Below are 20,545 nucleotides of genomic sequence, written 5' to 3'. Positions count from 1 at the left end.
AATAGGACATGAGAGAGAAATGATCTATTGGATCACTTTAAATTGAGAAACTTTCTTTAGCTAGGCAATGCAGTGCCCACCGCTATAACAGTAAATGCTGAATAAATAGGCACAACAGCTAAACTTCATTCTATATAGCACAGTAGCTAAGTTCCTCTCCGTTCCTTCTTTGTCTGTAAATTGGGTACCCTAAATTGGATAGAGTAACTTCTGTTATTTATAGTGCTTAAATAAGGCAGGAACGCAGGTTTAAGTTCTATACAGAAAGAAGTTATTACTTGCCGCCACTTGTATTACTCTGTTACTTCACCAGTCAGAAAAAATGCAATTTAGAAGAGCATAGGCAAGTTTCTACTTACATCTCCAATTCAGTTGGCACAATTCTGCATGTGATACCAAGACAATTCTAAAAATTATACACAAAGCACAGATGTCACTTTTTGGTGGTTTAAAAAAAAACACAATTTTTAATGGTGTGAATTTGCCTGCAAATATTTTTATCTCTTGTATAAATGATGAATCGAGTGAAAAACACCCGCAAAGCTATATAAAAATGAAAAAAAAAATTAACAAAGAGAAGAGACAATTAAGTGTCCAAACAGGTAAACCTTGATGACTTAAAAAATGACAAACTTTTTCTCTAAGTCTTCTAGATCCTTTAACTTTTTAAAATATAATTTGTTATTTTTCTCAATGTTATGCTAATGTGAAATTCTTGAAAATACTGTACCTCTCTTTCTTGCATTAATCGTTGGCCCTCTGCAGCGTACAATCGATCAGTTTCCTCCAGGAATCTTTGTTCAAAGCATTCTTTATACACCTACAGGAAACATAAATAAAAATCAACATTTCCTCCTAGAAGTAGTTTTTACACTTCATTGTACACAAGAAAATTATATTTTTATTCCCTACTAGGTCTTTCTAGTGGTAAGTCTGTCAGCGTGTTGCTAATGCTCCACGCGTATTAAGCATCAGGAAGTATTTCAGTTTGCGCTCTGCACTATAGCTCAGGCTAACATCAACATGAAGAGGAAATAGAACCCCAATGTATTTAAGTGCATACCTTGGAAATTATTTCATTAAAATTCTGGAAAGAGTTCTGTAGTCAAAACGTTGAAGATGGTTAATACGTTTGGAAGCACAACCCTTACATTATTTCAGTTTGGATCTATCAGGAGCACTGTCAAACTAACTGCAGAAGCACAATGCTGAGTGACAGCTGATAATGAAGACTAACTACAGAATATTAACAATGCTAGGTAACATGTTCATTAGAAAAGTCACAACAGAAGCACACAAAATGTGTTTCTGTGAGCCTATTCTCAATTTCAAAAAGCATGGTAATGAAGCAACAAAAGTAAACCTGGAACTTATCTTAAAGACAAATTGTCATTTAATTAGGTCATTTTACTCAGTTGCAGTGCCTCCGGTGGTAAGTGTATCTGGACCGCTCCTATTTTTAAATCTTGGACTCTATTGCAGCCTTATGAAATACAAAAATATGGATCTACAAGATAATTGCATGTCATGCTAGAGACGTTTACATACAAGAAAGCCCAAATCATCCATTTGTCCTCCCTTCAATTAACTTCTAAACTAATAAGTGGAAGGAACCTGCCTATACAGCAAGAAGGGAGATTAGATTTCTGGGTTTCACTGCTTTTCTACTTTTTTTCAATATACTACCAAGACACAGATTCTCTTTAGGGATATAGATCAGGGAAAGGAATTTAGGTTTTTTTTGGCTGATGATCTGAGACTGTACTGCAGCATTTATAACAAGAAATGGAGGGCTTCTCTTGATCATTGTGGCCCTCTTTATTTTATATCTAATGCATCACTTCTCTAAATTTCATTAGATGGTGGGATGTTATACTAGGAATTGTGTTATTCATCCTGCACACCTAATTTCACTCAACGTTCCTGTGCTTTTACAAACTTGAGGTGGAGTCGCAACCAGACTCTAACTAATACGGCAAACCATTCCAGGGAGTGGAACCTTTTATACCAAGAAACTTCAGCACTCGGGTGATAATAATGGCAATATTTAACTCTTCTTCTTTACTTATTTAAATTGTATTGTTTTAAATCCATCCACAAATACAATAATGAGTTAGGATATTTTTCTACATCAAATCTTTGATGTGCTTGTATTCTTTTAGGCATTTAGAGAAAACAACTTCCTCTGTACAATTAAACCAAAATAACACACCATAAATCAATTATGAATTTCAAAATAAATTACTTTTATCTCAAGTTGTGTTTTATTCAGCTCAAATATGAATCTGTAATTGAGCCTCCCCTGTTCTCACATCAGAGAGACTTGCCTGGATCCATTTTGAAATAGGAGGAGGCGAGAACTTTTTTGTCTGCGGTCTACTTACACTATTTTTCTTGTGACTAGTCTTTATTTTACTTTGTAGCAAATCTTTAACTGTCTTTCAAATGGATGTTAGTAGTTTATAATTCACAGAAAGTATGCCAAGTGCATAAATTCTTTGAATCCCTTCGTTTCTACTACGCCTTGAAGATGCCCCCAAAGACGTGAGATGCCTGAGCAGTGTTTCTTTATTATTTTCACCTCTTATATTAGTTAGACCGATTTGTGCAAAGCGAAACATTGTCTAGGGCTTTTGATTCTTTTTTTTTTTTTTTTTAAATATATTTTTATTGCAGAATTATAAACCACAGGATACAATTAATCAGCCAGTTCACTCGTGATATCCCCCCGTCCAATAAGAAATCCCAATCGTACACAGCCATTCAGCCCGCATCCCGGAGGCCGGGCGGCATATTACTTCATTCAATAGGAAAACATCACGGTGCACGTCCCATAGGGACCATGGTTAAAATGTCGTTTTGCGTATCTGCTTTTACCCCCCCACCCACAACATCACTCCCGTCAGCCATCCCAGTGATAATCAGTGGTACCGCCCTTGTCGGGACCCGCCCTAGGCGCTATGGGTCTGTCACGCCTGGCCGCTCTCCCCAGCCATTCCACATTCCACACAGTACCCACCGTCCCAGTAGATCCAAGGTGCCCTAACGAGCTACCATCTAATGGCTTCCGGCCCACCCCAAACTCCCGTTAACCGGACCCCCCAAGCCCCCCCTCCCCTGGCAACTGCTAAGGTGTGTGCCTCGTCCTGTTGAATTGGATGGATCCACTACAGTGCGTGGTACAATACTTCTGTGTTCGCCCCGCGGTGTCCATCGGCTTAGTTCTCACCATCCTCATCCTCTACCAAAGAATCACGCAAAGCTTGTACCACTAACTCCCATGCACGCGCCGCATCCAATGCCTTCTCATTCCCCATCTTGACAGCCTGCTTCATCCGGAGCACACTCTCGCAGTCAGACCACCGCAGCAGTTCATTCTTCCATCTACGCAGTGAGGGTCCCCCCCTGGACTTCCAATGCCACGATATTTCCCTCTGCGCCAATATCAAACCCAGGTCTATGAATTTGCTTGTCACCTTGGTGTGTTTAGTATGCGGGAACCAGAGCAGCAGGCACGCCGCCATATCGAATTCCACCTCCCTGTCAGTCACTTCATTCATGAGTTCCCCTACCTCCGCCCAATAGGTCCCCAGGTGTGAGCACCCCCAAAACAAATGGTCCATGTCCGCTCCCAGAGACAAACACCGTGGGCATCGGGCATCCGGCACCTGAAAGTGCCGCTGTAATTTCTCAGGAGCTAAATAAGCCCTATGAAGCACATAGAAATGTACCTGCTGAAAGCGCGCATTTCTCGTGCCCTTCCACGTGCGCCGCAGGATGTGGCCCCATGCCGTATCCGGTATGGGCCGGCCTACGCTCACCTCCCATTTAGCCTTGAGCCCTTGGAGTGGTTCCAGTCCCTCATTCAGCATCCTATTATGGAGGCACGTCACAGCTTTGAACGTACCAGCCGCCATCACCATATATTGGCACGCCATAGTCGTTGTGGGTTCCAGGAGCCCCCCTTTCCAGTGCTTCTGTATGGCAGCCACCACTGCCGCGTGTAGGAGGAAACCCCCATCGGGCAGCCCGAACTGGTCCCGGAGCGCTTCGAACGGCGCCAAAGCCCCGTCTATGTATAGGTCGCCTACTACCTGCAGTCCCGCCTCTTCCCAATCCAGCAACGGGGACCAATCCCCCCCGTGCGGCAAAGCCGTCAGCATTCCGATCGGGATCTCCGGTGCATAGGGCCGCGATGCCCTCGCTCTCCGAAGGCTCCTCTGCCAGCACAGCCGGAGCGTCCGCTCTTCCATGGTGAGGGCCCGTAACTCGAGCCTCTGTTGCATGATGATGTAAGACAGCACGTGGCGTTGTATCCCCCGATCCCGGTCCTCCTCTGGGCCCCGAAACACCCTAGCTACGTTCTGTGTAAGGACCTGCAACTGCGCCGCAAGATAATACAGCTCGAAGTCGGGCACAGCCATGCCCCCTTCTAGCTTGGGGCGAAGTAGCGTGCTCAGGGCCACTCTACGTCGGCCATGCCCCCATAGGAAGCCAATAATCATTGGCCGCAGGTCTCTAAAGACCCCCTGGGGAATCCAGACAGGCAGCGTTCGGAAATAATAGAGGAAGCGGGGGAGCGCCACCATTTTCAAAAGTGCAATCCTACCCAGAACCGTCAGCGGGAGGGTCGACCAGAAAGACAAGCTGCCCCTCAGTGCCCGGACACAGCGACCAATGTTGCCCTCCAATAGGTCCGCAGTCGCGTGGTAGATGCGAACACCCAGATATGTGATGCAAGAGGGCTCCCATACTACGCCCAAATCGCTGCCCGGGACTGGCGATCCCGCTCGCAGCGGGAATACACAAGTCTTCGCCCAATTAACCTTAAGGCCCGACAGCCGGCCGAACTCAGACAACAGATGCATCGCTCCGACCAATGCCCCCGAGGTGTCAGCTAGGTACAGGAGCAAGTCATCCGCATACAGCGATATATAATGCCACTGCCCGCCGCTGACTATCCCCGCGTACCTGTCACCTGACCTCGCATGGACCGCCAAGGGTTCCATCGCCAGAGCAAACAATAGAGGGGAGAGAGAACATCCCTGTCGTGTGCCCCTGCCCACCGGGTACGCTGCAGACACCAGGCCGCCCAAACGCACTCTCGCCGTTGCCGAGGCATATAAGACCCTCGTCCACCTGCGGAACCCCTCGCCCATGCCAAACCTCTCTAACACTCCATCCAGGAAAGACCATTCCAAACTATCAAAGGCCTTCTCGATGTCCACGGACAGGACCGCCGGAGCTCCCTCCCCGTCCAAGATGGCGTCCATTATTCCCACCAGGCGGCGGATATTTAGCGCCGTGCTCCTCGTGGGTATAAACCCGGCCTGGTCCTTGTGTACCAGGCCCGTCATATGTGGGGCCAGCCTGGTGGCTAGGATTCGGCTCAGGATCTTATAATCTACCGTCAGCATGGATAGCGGGCGATAAGACCTCACATCCGCGGCATCCCGTCCAGGCTTTAGGAGCGGTACAATCAAGGCCTCCCGCATGGACCCAGGCAATGCCCCCGCTTCGAAAGCCTCCGTATACACCACCAGCAGCCTGGGAGCCAAGCTGTCCACATACTGTTGATAAAATTCAATCGGCAGTCCGTCCACCCCGGGCGTCTTGTTGCGGGCCATATGTTTGATGGCCACCCGTATTTCTGTGAGCGTGATCGGGCTACCCAGCTCCTTCGCGTCCTCCTCGTCCATGACCGGAAGCTGCCTCTCCCCCAGGTATTCCGCAATGTCCTGAACCCCCACTCCCAGCTGACTCTGGTATAATTCCTCATAATACCCCCTAAAACGTTCCAATACCGCTGCCTGGGAGTACACCACTTCTCCCTGTGCATTATTAATGCTGAGGATCGGGCAGCCCCTAAGTTCCGGGTTAGCGAATCTGGCCAAGAGGGTACCCACCTTGTCCCTTTCTGCATGTGCCCTGATGATATACTGCCTGTGGTCATAACACCTTAAACGTTCCGTCTCGGTGGCAACCACTTCCTTCGCTTCCAATAACTGGGCCTGTAAATCTGGCCTAGCCGGCCTGCGGCGCTCCAAGTCCCTCAAAGTTTCTTCCGCTTTCATTAGGTCGTTCAACACAGTCGTGCGAGCATTCGAGAACCTACCCAGACACACCCCTCTCACCACCACTTTCATTGCATCCCATTCAGTGGACCTACTAGTGGCCGTGCCCTCATTCACTCCGAAATAGCTATCAATGCCTTGCCGAACCGCGTCGCTGAACACAGAATCCTCAAGCGTCTCCGGCCGAAGCCGCCATGTTGGTATCACTGAGCGCTCTCTCTGCCACTGAATGTGTACCAATAGGGGGTTATGATCGGAGATAGTCCTAGCCAGGTACTCCGCGTGGAAAATCAATGGGGCTAGGGATCAACCACAGAGCACCGAATCAATCCTGACATGCAGATCATGGAGAGCAGAATAAAAGGAATAATCCCTGGCTCCCCTGTGCCGCTCCCTCCAGACATCCAGCAACCCCCATCGTTCCTGCCAGTCCTTCCTGTGCGCGGCCAGCCTGCGCACCGGGGAGTCCACCAGGGGGGGATGGGACCTATCCAGAGCCACATCCGTGATCGAATTGAAGTCCCCCCCTAACACTACCGGGCCCGCCAGGAAAGAGGCCAAGGACCCCGAGAGGCTATCGAAGTATCGAGCTTGATCAGTGTTCGGTGCATATACACAGCAGAAAACCACATCCCGTCCATATAACCTCCCCTCCACCGCCACAAACCGGCCATCAGGATCCACCACTTGATTCCGCACTTGAAAGGGTATCCCCGCCCTCACCCAGATCAACACCCCCCTGGCATACGCTGAGTAAGTGGTGCCAAACACCTGGCCCCGCCATCTTTTCTGCAAGGCAGCGCACTCTTTTTTGGTGAGATGAGTCTCCTGGAGCATAGCAATCTGAACCCCCCTGCGTACTAGATATGCATGGACTTTGTGACGTTTCACCATAGTTCGTAGCCCCCGGACATTCCACGTCAGGCATTTCACATTAGGTAATGTCCCCATTCCAGCTCCGTACAGTCCGATTCAAATAACAAAGGTTCATAGCCCCCCCAATGCAGTTGCCCCCCCCCCCGAACATTCCCAAAACAGAAAAACTTCCCAAACCCCACTCCCCAGGACAGAGCACACGAACCCAATGGCCGCCCCCATCCAAACCTTGAACCAACTTCTCGCACTCTTACCCTGTGGTCTCCACCACAGTCGGCCTTAAGGGCCCAAGGGGGGTGAGTCACCGCCGACCCCAGCAAGCGGAGCCCGCGCCCCGCGCCTTCATCCCCTCCGAAGCACACAGCTCCCCCTCCCGGCAACCCGCCCTCCATCAACAGGATACCACCCTACCATGAAGTCGCGATCTAGTCCCAATTCAATCTCAGCCGCAGAAAATACCATCCGATGTCTGTGGGGTCACTATCGGCCCCTTCGAGCTTTCCGCTTCTGAGAGTTCCTCTCCCGTCCTGCTGCCTTCCCCTCCCGAGTCCGTTTCTGCCCGTTCACTGTTCTGTTGCGACCCTGTAATGGCCGCCGTCGCTGCGAGCGCATCCCTCTTCTCCGCCGCCATTTGAGCCTCCCGTTTCTACCGCTGGCGCCTGTTGCGGGATCTGATGCGTTGTGATTGCCTCACCCGGGGCTGCTTGGGTTGGTCTCGCCTACTTTTATGCGATCTGTCCGTCCCCGCTCTATATGACTCCAGCCATTGCCAAACTTCATCCGGAGTCTGAAAAAAGTGCGTAGAGCCATCCATTATGATCCGCAGCTTAGCCGGGTAGAGCAAGGAGTACTGGATGCCTTCCTCCCTGAGCTCTTTCTTCACCGCGAGGAACGATGCCCTGTTCTTCTGGACCGCTTGAGTGTAGTCCGGGAAGATCGTAACCTTACTGTTCTCCACCTCATACGGGCCCGACATCCTGGCCCGCTGGATGAGGAGATCCCGGTCCTTGTAGTGGAGGAGCCGCACCACCATCGGTCGGGGGGGGGCAGCCAATCCCCGGCGGGCAGGCGAGCAGGCACTCGGTGAGCTCGCTCCAGGGTGAAAAAGGGAGTAAGCCCCTCCGGCGCTACCACAGTGCGGAACCAGTTCTCCATATAGGCCACCGCATCCTCCCCCTCAATCCGTTCCGGCAGGCCTACGACCCGCACGTTGTTCCGTCTATTGCGGCCTTCGGCATCCTCCGCCCTCCGCTCCAGCGAGTCCAGTCGGGCCAAAATGTCTGTGATCCTGTGCTCCGCGGTCACCACCGATGGCTTCAGGTCCAGCAACAGTTGGTCATGGTCCTTGACCCTGTCGGCCAGCTTCGCGTGATCCGCGCGTAGCAGCCCCAGGCCCGTGGCCACTTGGGCAATGTCATGGTGCAATGCTTCCTTAGTTGAAGTGATCGCATCAAGTATGGCATCCAAACGCCGGTTCAGACGCTGTTCTTGGTCAAGCTCCGGGGAGGGACTCTCGCTCAGCCGAGTTGATGTCGCCGAATCCCCCTCAGCGCGATTCCCGGGCATCGGCCCTCCGATCGCCGCCATGCCAGGGTGCTGCGTCACAGGTCCAGGCGCCCGTTTTGCATCGGCGCCCGTAGTTCCGTGCCAGTTTCCGGGCACCGGTCAGTGCAATGTCCCCACCGATGCGCTCAGGAGCAATGACCAGTAGACGAGCTCAGGTCCGTCGCCCCCCCTCCGAAGCCTGAGGGGGGAAGGATGAGTCTTAGGGAGGTGGCCAACGAAGGTCCCCAAGCTCCTGGGCGAATCAGGTCAGCGTCCCCTGGTCTCAGGGCACAGCACCGCCGATCCTAGTGCCTCGATCAGCCGATTGCAGGATCTCTTGCCAGTCGGCGACAACTTGGCTCAGGGCTGAAGTTCGGGGCCGTCCGACCTCATCGCCGCCATTTTCTTCGCACCCTCGGCAACACCTCGGCCGCCCCTTCACTCGATCTTCTCGGGGCCAGCAGTCCCCCAGCGACTCTCCGATTGTGCCCAGCTGTCCCCTTACACTTCAGAGGGCAGGAGCGTCGTCTTCGGGTCGCCTAGGGTCCCGAAAACAGGAGAATTAGCGGGATTCCGCGCGGAGCTGCGAGCTCACGCCGCCATCCCGATCGGCGTCCAAGCCACGCCCCCAGGGCTTTTGATTCTTAAGCCGTATTTGTGAACTGTTACTTCCACTTTATTTTACATTTATTTCCATCACCTCAATGTAGTATGTACCACAATGAGATTTGTGACACAAATACATTGCTTGTTTAAGGCATATTTTTTGGTTGTATTTTATCTTTATGAGGATGGACTTTGAGTCATTGTAATAAGCAAGAACAATTAGCACTATTTGGACATGGGTTGGTGGCAGTATTTAGTGCATAACACTTGCTGTTTATGTATTTCTGCCAGTACAGCATTTATATATTATGACCCCTACATCATACCTCTTTGATACTCTATCGGTGGTTGGCCTTTAGTTTTCTATTTCAGTTAATTTTCTTGTTGGACTTCCAGTTTAACAAACTTTTTTTTACCTTGTAAGCTTGTAATGAGTATTTTATGGCATACATCATGTTATCAATTGTTTCTCTTTCTTTGTAGGTGGTCTCCTTCCTATTCCATATCTTCAGTTTGAGCCAGACCTGTTCAATAATTTAGATCTGTGCTTGAAATGAAAGAACACTTCTAGGCGAGAGTACCAGTACTTTCCCACTAGAAATGTCTGTCATTTGCAGCACTGGTTCCAATGTTTATCCTCTCTGCTGGAATTTTGATTGTAATATGTCTATATGTTATCGTAAAGCAATTACGTAAAAGATACTGCGTTTTAGGTGGATCATTTGATTGTATTTTGAAGTGATTTTTTTCAAAAATTCTAGCCAGCCACTTGTGGCCATTAACAAGTTGTTTTGCTCCATAGGTTCCAAAACTGTTGCAGTTTGCCAAGTGGTACTGAGAAAATAAAATGAGAATGAGCAAAAGGAAAAGAGTAAAGAAAAGAAAAAGTGAGAAAGGAAAGAAAAAGTAGAGAAGAAACAAAGGTAAAGAAAGAAGACAGGAAAGAAGAAAGAGGTAAGGAAAGAGGAAGGAAGGAATGGAAGAGGAATGAAAGATGGAAGGAAGGGGAGAACAAACAAAGATGGAAAGAAGGACAGCAAAAAAGTAGAGAAAGGAGAAATGCGAGAGAGTGAGGAAATGAACAGAGAAAAGAAAGACTGAAAGGAAAGAAGTAGAAGAAGGAAATAAGGAAGAAAGGGGTGAGGAACAAAGAAGACATGGAAAAGAAAAGACTAAAGGCTTGAAGAAAATGAAATAAGGAATGAAAGGGAATGAGGCAGTACCAAGCAGAGGATCAGAAAAGGTAAGGACTGAAGATAAGGCACGGACTTTAGACACAGATAATGACAGAGAAGGGGAGAAGGAGAAAAAGAAAAATAGAAAAAGTAAGAGGGAAGAAAATGAAGGCAAGACATTAATCAAGGAGAGGAGATATGAAAGAAAGAAACAAATAAACATGTAAATGAGATAAAAAAAAGATGAGGAAAGGAAAGCAATAAAAGAGCAAGGAAATAGGAGAGGAAAGACAGAAAAAAGAAGAGGAAAGGAGAAACAGAAAGAAACAGCAAGAGAAGAAGAAAGGAGGGACCGAAAGAAAGGAGACAGCCTGAAAGAGAGAAAGAAAGATACAGAGAAAAATTAAGATAAAAGGAGAAAGATGAGACCAAATACAGAGATTATGAGATAGAAAAAGACAGAAATAAAGAGAACGAAAAATTCGAAAGGAGGATAAACAAAAAGATGGAAAAATAAAGTAAAATGAAGAGAAAGATGAGAGAGAAAAAAGGTGAGAAAGAAAGATGAAGAGAAAGAAAACAGAAGTGTAGTGCAACTCTGAAAATGAGTTGTTTAGATGTAGTGTAATACCCTACAAATATTTCACATTGAGTTTAATGAAATTTAAGTTCATGAAGGCAATATTTTTCAGGGCTCAAGTTTTCAAACCTAGACATTTATTTATGGTCAGACTTCTTTCCCAGGAAGCAACAATATGTATTTAATGGAAGGGTGGGTGCTTGCTACTCCTGTCACATTTCCCTGCAGCAGCATACTCCCAGACTGAAGGGAGAGGCAGCGAGCTACTTACCCCAAGACTGGCTATGAGCTACTGGTAGCTCATGATCGACTTGTCTGAGACTTTTGTTGTAAAGTATGATTCACAATTATGTATGAAGAAACAAACCGCTATTCCAATTCTCTTCTACATTTCCCTCAAATCATATTATCTTTAAGATAGATATGGACCAAAACACTGAACATAGCTCAGAGTGCTATGGAAAAACCCACCATCCTTCTCAAGAGCCCGAACCACTCAGGACCAGCTTCTTAACCACTTTTAATCCCTTGCCATTGCCCAGGAGGAATCAAAAAATATATCCATCCATAACTTTGGGACTACTACATTTTTCTGTACCTTTGGTTTCCTCAAACTGGACAACTTCCTTTCAATACATAGAAGGCTCACTGGAACTCCTTTTTCCAGTAAGAAACTAAGTAGAACACTTGATCTTGGTTTGTTTATGGGGCAACAAGGTGGCACTCTTGTGGTCTAAAAATGTCAAGGGGGGCGTGGCCAGGTTTGGCAAAATGTAGTACGCATCTTAGCATAGCTCTCACCTTTGGCACCTTCACCTCTCCAGGCCTAAATAATCTAGTATCTTCTTTTTTTTAAAAAAAATTATTTATCATTTTGGCAAGTAAAGGACAAAATCATTGTACAGTCTGATGGTGTGCAAACATTACGGTCACTGATAATACACAAATCAAGTAACACATCACAGCTACATAAAGAGGCAGGAGAGTCATCAATAGTGCAAATACAGTAATTGGGGTTACAGCAACACCGGCATCTCTTCTGATATCAGTAGCACAGCAACCTTACCAACAAGGTGAGCACTCTCAATGTGAGAAAGAGAACACACATAATGCTCTAGAACCATCCTTGCGAGGCTAGCCAGCATCCATCCGGGTGGCCGAGACGCTGATGGCAGGCACTCAAAATAGCAGGTAAGTTGGTTGCAGCAATATGCCAGGTCCCGCAGCCATTGCTCCAGGTCAGGTGCCCGCCGCCATCCCCAGCACATGGCAACCCTACGCTTGGCAAGCTGCAAAGAGAGCACTACCAGTTTGCGTATCCCCGCCGGTATCTTGGACACGATTCCCAGCAAGCACACCTTGGAGGTCATTCTCAATCTGAGCACCAGTCATAGTAGACAACACCTCAGTCACTCCCGCCCAAAATGCAGATATTCTAGAGCAAGCCCATGCCAGGTGCACAAATCGGCACCCTCCGAGCCACAGCAATCAGAGTTTTTCAGACCATATTTATATAGCTGCGCCGGAGAATAGTACATCTGATGGAGAATGATCTAGTATCTTCAGTGAGCCGATTTGTCGAGTGCTGAAACTGGACTGACTTGCCTGACCGGATTCTGACTAGCGATGGGAGCAGAGTAACTGTGTAAGCATATTTGGACAAAGGTTTGACTGGCTAGTGGGATTGCAACAGGCCTGACCTGGAAGCTGCCTCATCCTTCGGTGACAGACCTTGACTTCTTAGGGGGAGTGGGTGTCTTTGCTGGCGTGGGAGCAACTTTCCAGCACAGACTGGCTGGCTTGTGCACATCGGAGTGGAGCTGAGCTGATCATCCTGGAACGGAGTGGAAGGGATAGAAATCCAGCTGGGTCTGCCTGACAAGCCAGCCTGAATCTTCAAATTAAGGTCACTGCTGGGAACCATGGGAGAAACCAGACTTGGATGGTCTGCCCTACAGGCCTTGCCGCCTTACCTCCGGACCAGTTATATTGGGGCCACGTCTAAACAGAGCAGGGTCTTGCTGGACACATCCTACTGGAAAAGTTGACTGCCATACTAGTTAACATATTAGCACTTTTTTAAAGTGCTTAACCGTGTGCGTCAGCCTCATATCTGCACACACCTTGAGTAAGTGGTAAAACACGTTTGTGATACATTTTAACCATCTCATTGACAAGAAAAAACTGCATCACAGCCTGCATAATCTGATGCCTACACTCTAGCTGCAGCAGACTCGAAAAAATTGGAGACTAGTATAAGGAAGTAAGCTTCTACTCCCACTTCCCTAATAACCTCAAAAATAAAGAGTCAATTCAAGGAGGTAAACATATTTCCCACAGGTCAGCCTACAGCTAGAGCTTGGAGCACCGATTCGATCTGCTTAAACAGGGCAAAAATGGTACCCAAACTATTCACTGTAGACCTCCACAGCACAAACCCAGGCAGGTCTGGCAGGACCAGCAATGTCAATGGTGGCATAAGCCTATGAGCAAGAAAGTTCACTAGAATAACATGAGACAAATAAATTATGGATATGGGACTCTAGGACGAAAAATTAAATAAGTTACTTACCTGTAACTACGGTTATCCAATATTAGTATCTTTCATAGATTCACATGCCTGAATCATTCTCCATCGGCGAATTGGGAGTCCCACTGTAACATAATCAAACAGTATTTAAATAATGTCATAGGCTATAATGGCCCTGAGCCATGTGTTATAAAGCACATCTATGTCCTTTAAAAAATGTTTTAAAAAGGCCTAATGAGTAATACAGCCAATCAGCTGCTAGCGCCCTATAGAACCTTCCTAGCAGAGGCAGTTTCCCTCAGATTTTCCCAGCACAAGTGAGAAGGGAGTATGTTAATGAATAATATGGAAACAGTCTCTACCGGGAGGAGGGTGGGTGCATGTGAATCTATGAAAGATACAAATACTGGATAACCCTAGTTACAGGTAAATAACTTATTTTCTTATCTAGTATTGGGGTATCTTTCATAGATTCACACGCCTGAATCAGAGTAGCAAGCAGTCACATGTAATGTTATCTTGTCTGTTGTGGATAGTGGGAGACTTTAAAAACATAGTTAACCCCCAACAGTTTGAGGTAATACAAGAGGCACTTTAAAGGCTATACCCATACCTGTACCTACTGTTATTATATGTACATGTATATATGTTTTCTCTTTTTGGGGGGGGGGGGGGGGGGGAATAAGACTATGAAAGAAAGAAGTGCACGGAACACAGAAACTTAAATAGTTGCATTTTCATGCACAAAGTATCAGGGCGAGGCAAGGAAAACAACAGCGTAGCTTATAATACACCTTACATAGTAATGTTTTACATAATTAAGAATATGTAAGCATTTGTAATCACTATGAGAACAAAAGACTCTTTCCAATGGTTAGAAAGAGGCCTACCTTAATGGAAGAGATAGCGAAGCACTGCCTGGACAACCTCTGCATCTACATCCTGTGCGGACTCCAGGCAGTACTGCTGTGTGTAGGTATGAGTGGTCCTCTAGGTTGCAACATGACAGATTTTTTCCTGAGTCACCCCCACGAACAGGGCAGCTGATGTGACAACTGCTCTGGTGGAAAGAGCCTTTCCTGTCTTTTCCAAAGGTTTGTTAGCTTTGACGTGACAGAACTATATCGACGCCGATATGCATCTTGCGATAGTGGCTTTTGTTACTGCCGTTCCTTCTCTGCCTTGACCACAGGAAACTAATAATTGATCAGTTTTTCGAATGTCCTTAGAACTTAAGAACCTTAGAACTTAAGGCAACGTTTGACATCCAGAGTATCTAGTGTTTGCTCTGCAGGCATTGATGGTTGCGGAAAAAAGGACCGGATTAGAAGCACCTCATTGAGGTGGAATTCTGACTGCACTTAAGGAATAAATGTAGGATTAGTCCTTAGAATCACAGCGTCTTCTTTAAATATTAAAAAGGGTTTCCTAATGGTGAACGCTTGGATCTCGCTTACCAGTCTGGCTGAAGTGATGGCCAGCAGAAGAGTGACTTTTCATGTTAGGAATTTGAATTCAGCTTCATGAATGGGTTTGAATTGTCTTTTAAAGAGTTGGGCAAGGACCACGTTGAGGTTCCATTCTGGTGGAGGTGCACGCACTGGAGGAAAAGTACTGAACAGTCCCTTCATAAATTGTTTGATCAGGCTTGAGACACAAACAGAAGTGGAGCTGGAAGCTCTTCTATAGCGAAAGATGGAAGTCAGATGCACCTTAACTGATGCGAAAACTAAACCAGATTTTGCCAAGGAGAGGAGATATGGCAAAATCTGTTGTGGGGATACTTGAAATGGATGCAAGCCATTTCGTTGGCACCAAACACAGAACCTTTTTCATTTCAGTTTGTACATCTTATTGGTGCTTTCCACTCTAGATTTCGAGAGGATGTCTCTACACTCATGCGAAATGTTCATGTCTCTAAACTCCAAGAATTCAGGAGCTAAGCAGGAAAGTGCAGTGACTCCAGATTCAGATTGAGCACTTGACCGTTGTCCCTGGTCAGGAGAGGAGGAAAAAGCTGCAGATATGGGTCTGGCTTCTGAAAGATGAAGTTCCGGGAACCAATGTTGCTTGTGCGCAATGAGAATTAGGAGACATCTTTCCAGCTTCATTTTGGTCAGTACTCTGGGAATTAATGGGATGGTGGAAAAAGGCGTAGGCATATATCCCAGACCCTCGCATTGTAAGGGCATTGCCCGGAGGGAGACCCCAGGAAGGGCAACCAGCTGGCATAGGACCGGCATTTGGAGTTGATGTCTGTGGCAAACCGATCCAGCGCTGGCTTTCCCCATAGTACAAATACTCCGTCCAGCTGGAATTAGTTGAGTTCTCATTCATGGCAATTGTCTATAGGTCTGCTGAGCGCATCTGCTAGAGTGGTATTAAGCCCTGGAACATGCTCGGCCCTGAGAGAAATCCCATGCTCTGTTGCCCAGCTCCATAGTTCTTGCGCTTCCTGAGAAAGTGTGAGAGATTTAGTTCTGCCCTATTTATGTAGAATACAATGGTCGTATTGTCCGTACGGACCAGTCAGAGGCCCCTGCAGTTCTCAGTAGAAAGGCCTGTGAGGAGAGAAATACAGCTTTCTACTCCAGGCTGTTGATATGGCTTTTTTTTTAAATTGGCCATCGTAACCCTAATAATGTCTTAGAAGGATCCCAACGTTAGAATCCATTGCTTTTGCAGTTCCTCTAGGAGAAGTCTCATCCCGAGTCTGACCAAGGGCACTAGGTCTATCGCTGATGAACACATTCCCAGGAGCGATTTGTATTTTCTTACTGAAACTGACTTTCTTTTTGAAATGGCCATAGTCAATTGTCGTAGACGGATCTGGCGGTCTTCCAACAAGAATGCTTTGCATAGGACTGAGGTCAGCAGTGAGGTCAGCGCTCTAGCTGCGCTGTTCACTACCACTTAAAAAGAGGGGAGGAACGAGGCCACATTGTGGAGAGGAGGAAGCCGGTGGCAGAGGCTGACTCCCTTCGCTTGTGAACTACGTGCTTGCACTGTGGGCGCTGATTTGAGAGCGTTTTTAATTGTAAGCAATTGTAATGCTTTTATTAACACATGGTGAGAGCGAATAATTGCGGGCAGGCTGTACGACTGTCACTGCACTTGAGTTGAAAAATAATTTTAAATCTTGTGTGTATCTCACTCTGGGCCGAATAATAGTTCGGTGGGGGGGTCACTCACCTCCTGCACTCCCACCCCGCGTCCATTCTGGGCGTTTATTGCGGAGGGTGAGGAGGAGCCCAACACTTCTGGGCACAGAGCAGTGAGGTCAGCGCTCTAGCTGACCCCCCCCCTTCCCGAAGTCGCGCCAAAGTCAAGCCCGTCTGCGCCCGTCCGCTGCCGGGGGCCACGACCCCTGCTCAAACTGTACGGACTACGTACTACTATGGGAGACAAGATTTGTTAGACCTACGTCCACCCATGCCAGAGACATGCCGGCACTGTATGGAGGCACGGACACTCCGAGATTGCCAGCAGTGCTCTTTTAAGGGAAGAAGAGAACCAGCTAGCGGGACTTGTAACAGGAGCTTCCGGGGAGGTTTGCTGAACTGCAGATCGCTCTCCAAGCACAGTATTCAAACCAGGGACCTCCTTGAGGACGAGAAGTTAGACATTCTCTTTCTGACGGAAACTTGGTTAGGGGACCACTCTGACCCGGTCTTTATAGAAGCTATCCCGCCAAATTACAACATTGTCAGAATAGACATGTGTGGGGGGAGGGGAGGGGAGGGGGGATTGCTATAGTTACTAAGGCTCAACTGGAATGCACTCTAGAACCATTCAAAATTGAAAGTTGTGAGGCAGGATATTTTAATCTGAAACTAGGACCTCAAAACTCTGTCTCTGGTATCCTTTTATATAAACCCCCAGGGGGCCTTAAAGAGTTTTCAACAAGTCTGATGGAGGGAGTCGCTCATTTAGCGATGCGGAGGAGCAGACTTCTGGTGGTAGGAGACCTCAATATTCATCTGGTGAATGAGCGTAACAAGGAGGCCATAGACTTAAGACAAGAGATGCAGGCTGTACAACTGGAACTGAAAAATCTTACCCCGACCCACAAGCACGGTCATTTACTGGATCCAGTGTTTGCTAGTTGGAACGGAGTGGTAGCGGATGCTCCGCTTCCGGTCCACTGGTCAGATCACTATTTAGTTCCCTTTAGTTTACACATCTTAGTGACTGACACACAAAAAGGACAGCACAAGAGCTATCCCCGTCGCAAATGGAAGCACTTCTCACAAGCCAACTTTAGCAGATTGCTACAGGAAGGGGGTCCACCGGGGGGTGGTGATAGCGAGAGTGCGAATTACAGGCTTCAGGAACGCATTCTGTGTGCCCTCAACGCAACTGCCCCGTGGTACTCATCCAAGGCTACAATTAGAGGCAAAAAGTCAGCACCATGGTTTACGCCTGCTCTGTAAACTGCTAAATCCGAATGCAAAAGATTCGAACGCAGGTGGCGGGTTGAGTTCTGCCCTCAATCAAAAATAACCTTTAGGGAGGCACAAAGGAAGTACCAAACCATGGTGCGGGGAGCCAAAGCCTCCCACTATAAAAATCGTATCGGGGAGGCTGAAAACTCCTCGAAAGAACTCTTTAAATTTTTTAATGAGATCTCCCTGGTAGCGAGCTCTAACACCCCAGCTAATGACTCTGTAGCAGAATGCAACAGGGTAGCAGAATACTTCGCAGGAAAAGTCAGGGACATTTACGCTTCCTTCTCTAACAAGCCTGAAAATGGGCTAGACTTTGTAGAAAAGACTGGTGTTAGAAACTCGGAACATTGTATGGAATATTTCACGGTCCCTTCCCCGGAGGTTCTATGTAAAATCTGTCGAGGGATTAAGTCAGGCTCCCCTCGTGATCCAGCCCCCCCTAAAGTATTGGGAGAGAGCCCGGCAACTCTAGAACCCTACATCAGGCATGTACTTCAGACATCTTTTGCTTCCCAGACACTTCCTGATGACTGGAAGAAAGCCGTAGTTCTTCCCATAAAAAAGAAACCCAATGTAAGCCATGAAATGCTTGAGAATCTGAGGCCGATCTCCTTACTGCCATATCTAGCCAAAGTGGCTGAGAAAGTGGCCAACTCCCAACTGATGGCTCACTTAGAAACAGCTAACATTCTACACTCCTCCCAATCGGGCTTCCGGTCGGGTTACTCGACTGAGACTGCCCCTTTGAGAGCGACTGAGACCCTCAGACGTGGGGCAGATGCCGGACACACCATGGCGCTGGTGATGTTAGACCTCAGCGCAGCGTTTGACACTGTAGCTCATTACATCTTGCTACAGTGTCTAAACCGGGCGGGTGTCACAGGCTCTGCCCTGGGGTGGTTGAAATCCTTTCTCACAGGTCGCAGCTTTCAGGTTCAACGAGGCTCCTTCAAATCCTCAGAGTTAGCGCTGGAACATGGAGTGCCTCAGGGCTCCGCCCTGAGCCCAACCCTATTTAATCTATACTTGGCCCCCTTGGCCGAGGTGGTGCAGGCGTATGGAGTGGAGTTAGTCTCCTACGCTGATGACACCCAGCTGCTAATCTCCCTATCTCAAGCACCTACAACAACGGCATCCAATTTTAAGACCTGCATGCAGGATCTGGCGGCATGGATGAACTCGCACTGCCTAAAGTTAAACGGGTCTAAAACCGAGGTACTGATGGTTATTGGCACTAGCCTCAACTGGACAGCGAACTGGTGGCCACCTTGTCTGGGTCCTACCCCCACCCCTTGTAAGGAGGCTAAGAACCTGGGGCTATGGGTTGACCCCCACTCTATCCTACGAGGGCCACATTCGTCGCCTAGTGGGCAAGTGCTTTGGGGTGCTAAAAACACTCAATCAAACCTTGGATCTACTTCCCTTTGAAGTTAGACGCACCTTGACACAGGCACTTGTGACGTCCCGTTTAGACTACGGGAATGTCCTGTTCTTGAGCACCACGGAAAAAAGTTTGGGACGCTTACAAGTCCTTCAAAACTTGGCAGCTCGCCTAGTGCTGAGACTTCCGAAAAGAGCAGCGTCTAAAACTGCTCTGGCGGCCCTACACTGGCTGCCAGTAAAAAAGAGACTTATGTACAAAGCTTTTCTCATATGTCATTGGATATTATGGCAGATTGCTCCCTCCTATCTCCATGACCTAATACAAAGATACGAGCCAAAAAGAGCCCTACGCTCTGTAGGCACGGGCCAGTTGACAGTTCCCCGTGTAAGAAGCGCCAAACTTGGGGCAAATCCTTTAGAGTGTCAGCTGCTCAAAATTGGAACAAACTTCCCATTTGCCTCAGACTGGAAAAATCTGAAGTCAAGTTCAGAAGTCTCTTAAAAACTCACCTGTACAACTCATAAAGCTCTGTGGCTGATTGAATTGTTTGCCTCTTATGTGGTTGCCTGCTGTACTTCTCTCTATAGTGCGGGGACACGCCGTGATGGCGTCACCAAGCACTTTATAAACTACTTTATTATTATTATTAGGACTATGTCCAATCTGACTCCCAGAAATAGTGTTATTTGATTGGGAATAAATGAAGACTTTGCGTTGTTCATTGCCAACCCTAGCTTGCTGAACAGCTCCAGACAAGCGTTTGTGATTCTGGTTCCTTGCTTTGCTGTTGATGCCTTCAGCAGCCGGTCGTCCAAGTAGAGGAATACTTGGTGACCTTGGGAAGGTAGGACGATGGCAACCTGCGAGAGGCACTTTGTAAATATTCTGGGTGCTCATTTGAGGCCAAAGGGAAGAACCTTGAATTGGAGTGGGTACCAGCTACCGTGAACCTGAGGAATTGTCTATGCTTCCGATAGATGGGGATGTAGAAGTATGTGTCCTCCAAATCAAGGGAGGTCATGAAGTCTCCTTTGTTGAGACGGTGTAAGATCTTGGCCAGAGTTACCATCCTGAATATTTGTGTTCTCAGGAACTTGTTTAACTTTTTGATCTCCATTCCCCTGACTTCTTCATAATTTAGAAAAAACTGGAATAGAAACCTTGACCCCTTTGCAAAGTTGAACTTCCTTGATCACTCCTTAAGAGAGCATGATTTTTGTCTCTTTGTGCAATAAGCGAAGATGAGGGGGAGGGGCTCCACTGGGTGGAATAGTTGGAGGTCTCTCTACAAACTCCAGGGTATGACTGAAGGAAATCGGATCCAGTA

The 20,545-nt window shown here is 47.6% G+C and overlaps 1 protein-coding gene across 1 annotated transcript in view; it reads right to left on the bottom strand.

Moving 5' to 3' along the window:
- The window catches only part of LOC147697921 (cullin-4A), a 625,511-nt gene that overhangs the window by 382,056 nt on the left and 222,910 nt on the right, over positions 1-20,545 (bottom strand). Inside the window, exon 7 of the mRNA XM_086934608.1 lies at positions 731-820. Within this exon, the coding sequence (XP_086790734.1) occupies positions 731-820 (90 nt within the window). The remainder of the gene's footprint in view (positions 1-730; positions 821-20,545) is intronic.

This window comes from Lissotriton vulgaris, chromosome 8 (assembly GCF_964263255.1).
Source record: "Lissotriton vulgaris chromosome 8, aLisVul1.2, whole genome shotgun sequence".
Lineage (NCBI taxonomy): Eukaryota > Metazoa > Chordata > Amphibia > Caudata > Salamandridae > Lissotriton > Lissotriton vulgaris.
Note: the sequence above shows the minus strand (reverse complement) of the source record. Positions and strands in the feature narration are given on the sequence as shown.